The sequence below is a fragment of the Elephantulus edwardii genome, unplaced genomic scaffold (assembly GCF_000299155.1).
Source record: "Elephantulus edwardii isolate Elephantulus edwardi_28Jun2011 unplaced genomic scaffold, EleEdw1.0 scaffold00009, whole genome shotgun sequence".
In the NCBI taxonomy this organism is placed as follows: Eukaryota; Metazoa; Chordata; class Mammalia; order Macroscelidea; family Macroscelididae; genus Elephantulus; species Elephantulus edwardii.
Window position 1 is genome coordinate 153,958 of NW_006399759.1, and position 7,540 is coordinate 161,497.

At 46.9% G+C, this 7,540-nt stretch overlaps 1 protein-coding gene across 1 annotated transcript in view; it reads left to right on the top strand.

Moving 5' to 3' along the window:
* LOC102848992 (calpain-13-like) overlaps nt 1–7,540 on the top strand; it is a 96,202-nt gene that overhangs the window by 75,899 nt on the left and 12,763 nt on the right. The window contains exons 13-17 of the mRNA XM_006880680.1: nt 1,327–1,363; nt 1,647–1,703; nt 5,011–5,068; nt 5,146–5,204; nt 7,329–7,397. Coding sequence (XP_006880742.1) covers nt 1,327–1,363; nt 1,647–1,703; nt 5,011–5,068; nt 5,146–5,204; nt 7,329–7,397 — 280 coding nt within the window. The remainder of the gene's footprint in view (nt 1–1,326; nt 1,364–1,646; nt 1,704–5,010; nt 5,069–5,145; nt 5,205–7,328; nt 7,398–7,540) is intronic.

The following is a 7,540-nucleotide window of genomic DNA, read 5'->3' on the forward strand; positions in this document are numbered from 1 at the left end:
GGTTTGCTTACAACGTTCATGTACATTGTGTTTCACACTATTGTTCATTCCCGTGTGTTTTTTTCATAAAATTAATCACTGCTGGGCTTTGTCCATTATTATTCTGTCTTTTCATGCAGATCCTTCGCATTTCCCTCCCTCACCCCTCCACCCACCAAATTCTGCAACCCTATGGTTTCGCCCCTACCCTCCTCCCCGCTCTGCACCCATCCCTCACCCCCCCCACTTGGGTTCCCACACATATTTTACTAGTTATCTGTTTTTATAATAATGGTTGTATGCAGTATTTGTCCTTATGAGACTGAGTTAGTTCACTCAGTACAATGCTCTCCAGTCTCTCTCCAAGTAGTATTTTTTCTGTATCATTTTTCCTGAGTGCTGCATAGTGCTGCATGTTTGGGTATTTTTAGAGTACATTGGGATAATTGCTACTGTGCACTGTGTTTACCTCAGTGTGGGACACGGGAAGGGTCCTGCTTTGTAGGAGTTTATCACAAAGGGAGCAAGAACATCCATGAAGCAATAACACATCTCAACTAGGATGATGCCACTGTTAGATGGACATGTTCTGCGTCCTTGTCATGCAGAGCGGAAGGACACAGCTCTGGTGCAAGACTGAGAAAATTATATTTGAGCTGAATCTTGAAGTGAAAACAGGTGGAGATTTATAGAAATGAGGTAACAAGAAGTCAGACTTTCTTTGACTAGCATGTGTTATAGCTTTTACAGTCAAAATACCTCTCTATTGACTACATCTACTACAATGTGCTGCAAAAAGTGTGTGCAGAAGCAGGGAAATGGGTGAACACAGGTTTACTTGAGGAATATGTTATGTCATCCATGCACACGGGAAGGTGTTATATGATATACATGGCAAATTCTGTGAAATGTGACCAGAAGACAGGATACATATGTCATGGGCAATAAAAAATGAACCTGAAAAATAAGACAGTCATAAAGGGTCTTGAGTTGGTCAAGACTTCGATTAATAAATGCACACATTGCTGGAATCCTCTTCTTCTCTTGCACCCAAAGAAAACTATTGCTGTAATCATGGCAGCCTCTTCAGTCAAGTACAGGTGAGAACTTCACAGTATCATGTGCCAGGATGTCTCCTTACTAACCATTACTTAGAACATTAAGGCCAGGCGCCTTTCCTGGTGTGTCTGTCTGCTGGCTGTCGTGGTTCCCAGCCCACATCTTGTTATGTGAGGGCTCTCTGGGCAGGTCTTTGGGATACATCGCCAATGCTACCTTGGGTATCCTCCATTCATTCCTTTAAATGAGGCTAATCAACCTTATCACACTTTCCTCAATTTTTTTCAGGACCATGAAGAGCAGTTTCAACGTCACAGGCCTGAAGGTACATGTATATTAAGTTTTGGTTACTAAACATCATCTCCAAACTCTTCATCTCCCCACTCTACTCACCTCTGAGCATTGAAAACAGAGACAGCACACTGTGGAGGGCAGCTAGGTGAAGGAGAAGACCAGGCCTCTGAGGCCAGACTGGGCCCAGGCATCTTCCTCCCAGCTAGATGAAACCTCTATCTCGAACCAGGCATGGGCTTTTATGCCTTTGCTTTACCACACAAATGGTACCTACTCCTGATTTTTTAATGTTGGCTAATTTCCCTTTCATCCAGGCCAGTCTTCCAGAAAGTGGCTTCGAACAAAGCATTTTCCAGCAATACACTCAGCAGGTACAATCTATAATGTAGAGGGGCAGGTGTTGGAGAGGGAGGGAAATTCTCCTCTAGGGCTTGACCAAGATCATTTTAAAATAAAATTTAAAAACCTTGCTGCTATCACGTCGATGGTCCCCTGTGCTGCCTGCCCTGCGGGGTTTGCTGCACTATGCTCTGTACAGAAGCAGGTTGCCAGGCCTTTCTGCCACTGTGCCACTGTGTGTGAACCACCAACCTTTTAGCTGGCATTTGAGTCACCAGAAAGAGAAACCACTCACACCACTCAGGATCTAGAGAAGAAAAGTAACTCGATGAATCATTTGCTCAGCCTCTCTCCCTGGGTCATCTCCAGAGCAGTTTGACTGCCAAACTTCAGAGAAGGGGAACCCCAAGTGAACGGCATCTAGAACAGAACATGGGGCTTGGAAAGGGAGAGGTGAGGAGGAGGAGGAGGAGGAATGTGCACATGCTTTTAAAATCTTTAAATAATCCACCGGCTGCAGCCGTGGCAATTTCTTCTTCTCCAGCTCGGCCACCTCCTCACCAGGCTTGGCAGTGTTCCTCTCAGGAGCTGGGCAGCTTCAGAAAGTGCCAGCTGCACTCTTCCTGCCAAGACACCTATGTGCACAGGAGGTTTTCTTAATGGTTTAATAAACCATCAGGAAGACTTCCTCAACTTGTCGGCACAAAGGAAGCTGCCAAAGGCCCTGCATATGGTCCTTTTACTGTTAATAGTCAGGTCAGGTGGGAATCAGAAAGTGACCTAATGCCCTCTTGCGCTGTGTCAGGCTGAGGCCAAGCACAGGCCAAGGACAGAGAGGCTGCCAGGCTCTACCTCTCTGTTCAGAGGGCTGAGGGGTCAGTGGTAACCAGGAGGCAGCCCAAAGGGGCAGGATGGGAGCTGGGCCCAGGGAGCCAACAGTAAGAATCAAAGAGCAGGGCTACAATGAAAGTTGCAAAGCAACAGCTGAGTGTGATCCTCTTTGAAATTACCATCAGCTCAGGATTTGGGCGCTCCCTGTGGGCTGATTCAAGCACCACCCTACTGGATGCATGACAAGGCCTTCCAGAATGACTGGCCCCTATCTGTGAGCTCCTGAAGTCAGGGATGACATCACATTCCTTCCTTGTCCCCAACACTTATCCCTGTCCTTGGCACAGAGGAGGTGCTCAATCAATTTTGTTGAATTGAATTGAGACCGATTAACTCTCCCCAACCCCGAACAGATGCCTGTACTAAGATGAGCTGCCCCTCGGTGATATGCCAGGCTTGATTAAGAGGCCTGCGACCAAGATTTCTTCAAGGACAGGTGGCAAAATTCTCAAACCCAGCCCAAGTACCTGCACTTAAAATAAAAATAAAAAACCTAATTTGCTTCATGATTAAATGGTGCAGATTCCCTAATTGGAGCTTTTCCAGCAACAGTGGAGTGTGTCCTCACAGAAGGTGACTGGTAGCCCATATGGGGCCTTTGCAGGAATTAGAATAAGGCACAGATGCAGCCTGTGCCAAGGTGCACGGCTGGTAAGTGGAACACAGACTGGATTGCAGCCCATTTTCACCCCTTGGCTAGGCATCCTTGCACAGGGCCAAGTTGGCATCATTCTGTACAACTTGCAAACCCTCTTCAAAGTCTATGTCCTCAAAAGGGATTTTAAAGCAAAATAGTCACTGATTTACATGATGGATGTTCTTTTCTGGCGTCCTACATTGGTTTCATTCGCCTTAGACTAGTACCAGGATGTTCTGCTGCTCCTACTACTACTATCATGAGTTCCCTCCATCCTCAGTCATAGTGGTGATGGTAACATAACCCAAGGTCTGCTTATGAGCTTTGACTCTGCAGTGGGTCAGATCTGTCCACCCATCCTCCCATCCACGTGTCTAATTGATGAACGTTTATTGAGCACCTAGAAGATTCCACACTCCAGGGTGGGGGCATGCAGAAGGACGTCAACATGATCCATGCCCCAAATCAGGGAGTTGATTCCATTTAAGCCTCATCCTCATGTAACTTTTGTTCCAAGGGAGGTTCTTCAGAGGGAAGAACACAATTGGTGGCATTACACAAGACAATCTTTGCACATCAACTACTGAGGGATGATCTGAAGACCAATTTTGGCAGACTTTTCCCCTCAGTGGGCATTATAAGGGGTTATCCTTTTAGCTGGAGGGCTTCCACGAGGACAGGCATTTGTTTGTTTGTTTGTTGATGGTTTTGTTTGTTATTGTTGTTGGTTTTTGCTACTTTTCCATATAGCTCTAGATGGTGAAGTCTATAGTTAAGGATGGGGTCTCTATTATCTACTGAGAGCAGGTGTTCTCAGAAAACCCCAAGGAGCAATTTCTTCTGTTTGCCATGGTGCCACACTGCAAAGCCATCTGCTGAGAGACCTCCCTCCAGCTCCCACGTTAAAGTTCCCCAGGGGGTAACAATGCCCCGTAGTCCCCTCACCTTTTACCAGGTGGCCTCATGTAGAACAGTTATGTTTCTCTGTGAAACTGTCACAGGAGACGCTGCTCATAGTCATTCAGTGTCCCCACTAGAAAATATAATGCAATACAAACCTCTAGAAGCTCAGGTGAGGAAGTTTCTCTCCCCATCATGAGCCGCCTCCCCCAACCTCAATTGCTTCCTGTTATTAATCTAAGGAAACAGGAATAAACTTCCCTCTTTGTTTCGGTGGCTGGGAAGACGGTCACCTAGTAATGCACTCCATATTCAACAACTCCTCCTAGCCAAGATTTCTCCTATATTTATCTCCCCTGGCCAGAGAGAGAGAATGGAAAAGTCATACCTTCTCTAGCCTCTTTCTGGAAGCAGAAGGAAAATGATATCTTAAACACTGATTGAGTCACTCAATAATTCTTTCCGGTAGGAATTCTCCAGAGCCCATAAGGTAGGGCACCACTCTTGTTTCAATAGTGAGTAAGAAGGCCTAGATGAAAAGCAACCCATGGTGTTAGTTGTTGTTGAGTAACTATTGAGTCAACTACTATTCGTAGTGACCCTATGAACAACAACAGATAGGAATCACGCCCTATTTTGTGCCATCCTCACATCTCCATCACTCTCAAGCCCACAGGCACCATGCCAGCCCTTTCTATGCGCCGTGCCTCGGGAATAATAGGTATCCCTGTTTGAAGGGGAGGGAGTTATCCCTGCTGCCTGGAGCATTGGCTTTGTGAAGAGGCAATGTCCTGAGAGAAGGACACATTATGAGAATTGCTTCAAACCCTGAGTTCTTTTAAGTACAGCAAGCATGCTCAAGGAATCCTGAGTACTAACCTGGCCCTGCATGCCTCTCTTGTTTGGAACAGGGGCTGGACATTGATGCCGCTCAGCTTCAGAATCTGCTCAACCAGGAACTCCTGAAAGGTATGGTCATCCTCACTGCTGGGCCACCCCCACGTTAGACCCACTGAATGAGAATCAGTCTCATTCTCTCCTTTCAGGAGCTTCAGAGAACACATTCTCCTTGGATGAGTGCCGGAGCCTCGTGGCTCTGATGGATGTATCCTTTGCAATTATGTCTAAAACCCTTCACCCAAATGCTCCTCAATGTTCCAGGGGTCTCATTAGGACATCAGAGAACGGTCACTCTCCAGATGTCTTGTTCTTCCTTGATTCTAAGAGCTCACCCAAGAGCTTGGGTTTCTGCAGATTTTCTGCTCGCCAACTCTTTAGAACAACCAGAGTGCCTTGAATGTCAGTAGTTTCCACCATGCAAGCACCTGTGTGCTGGCATTAGTGTTTTTTCTTCACCATCCTACATATTGTTTTGTTATACTATGGAAGAAACAGATTCAGAGAGGTTAAGCAAGTTGCCCAAATCATACAGCTTCTCAAGATCCATGCCCAGATTTGAAATCAGGGGTTTTCAGGGTCCAAAAATCTGTGATCTGAGATTATTATATGCTTCCAGTGGGAATTATTTTTTGTTTGTTTTCTCTCTCGTCTCATCCCTTAAGGGGTCTTCACTATTTAAATTTGTTACTCAGCAAGTCCATAATTTCTTGGACCATTCCAATGTGTAGACAACTCTTCAACCCACACAATAGATTTACCCAATTGTTGTTGTTGTTGTTATTATTATTATTATTCTGAGTTTGAAAATGAGGGGGCACTTTAGCGCCACAGTCTGTAGGGAGCAGTACGGGGAAACCCAGACACCACGGCTCGCCTTCAGCTAAAATCCACCAGGAAGGACTTCAGCGGGAGAAAGATGGGCAGTCTCTTCCTGTGTAATTTACAGACTCAGAAAACCCACTGGAGGGTCAACTATCAGTTGGTTTAAACACCACGGCAATGAGTTTTGATCGTAAGAAGACTAGAGCTAGTCAGTTTGGTGACTCTGCCAAGTACATGGTTACGAGTAAAAGTGCTCAGAGTCAAGGGCAGGGCTCCAGCTCTGTGCTGCGCTCGCGCCCTCTCTAGTGCTCCTCCTGCCTCTGCTGCAGGCCCAGAGGCCAGCTTGCAGCTCTAAGGTGGCTGCTGCTCTGCCATCTCAGCTGAGAGCGAGACAGATCACCCGGCAGCTTTGCCGCTAACAAGACTCGATTGGGAAAGCGATGCTGCCCCTTGTAGAACAAGAGAGCCTCTTGATGAAATCATCAATCAGCCTGTCTCTGCGGGCTGTGGTTTGAATCACTCCAAGACACTGCCCATCCCAGTGGATGAATCACAAAGGCCCCCAGGCAGTCCTCCAGCCTGAGAGAGGCAGCCCCAGGGGCAGTCATGTTCACAAGCCCTTGCAAAGCAGACAAAGTCTGTTCCATCCTTCCACTCATGTACCAGAGAGCTCTAGTGGCCTGGTGCCAAGAAGCTGAGCTGCAATCCCAAAGGCATGCAGTTCAAATCTACCAATTGCTCGCAGGAGAAGGATTGGCCATCTTCACTCGTGTAGTTAATTGCCTCTGAAAACCCACCAGAGAGTCAGCTGAGGGTCCGTTCTGAATCAACAGTTCACAACAATAGCAACACTTACCCGCCAGCACCCTTTCCAATTCCTTGGTTATTGTTTTGTGCTGTGGAGTTGGAACCACCCTCAGAGCTGACCTCCAGTGGGGTTCAGTAAAAGGCACAGGAGGAGATTGCCTAACTTTATCCTGTGGGTCAGCTAGCAGTGTTGAACTGCATGTCTTTGGGTTGGCAGCACATCCCCTTACCCTCTAGATCACTAAGCTCTCTGATTGCTTAGGCGCAAGTTGTCTACCTTTCATTGCTGTCATTGATCCCATTGCCTGGAGTGGCCTGGCAGGGAGTAGCTTTGGAGGAAAGATCCACCCAAGTGTGCACACCAGGTGCTCTCTCACCAAACACCTCTCTGAGCTTCAGGAGCTGGAAAAAGCCCCCAAGGCCCTGCCAGGGGCCCCACTCACACTGCCCATGTTTAAATGTACCGCTCCCAGGTACAAGGGATGTTTCCCCTTTCCTCAGATCCACCTTCTCCTTTCAATTGTCCATTTTTCTGTTGTGGAATAAATCATAAGCCGGGTCAGCTGGCTTGGAGCCACATGTAGGTGGCAGTAGGCCGGCCACGTTGCTAGATGATGGATGGAACTTCTCCTTGTGCTCAGCTGGCAGGACCCACAGCTGGCTGCATGCTGGACTGGTTAACCCTTAACACCCCATGCAGCTGGAAGTGAATGGACGACTTGGCCAAAAGGAATTTCAAAGGCTGTGGGGGCGCCTCATTGACTGCCAGGTATGTGGGGTTTTTTTTTTTGGTTTTTTTTGTGTTTTTTTTTCTATATTTTATTAATTTTCATAAACATTTACAGAGATTTTGGGTTTCCATTCATTCATTGTTGCACTATTCTCTCTACCCTCCTCCCAGTTTGTTCTTGT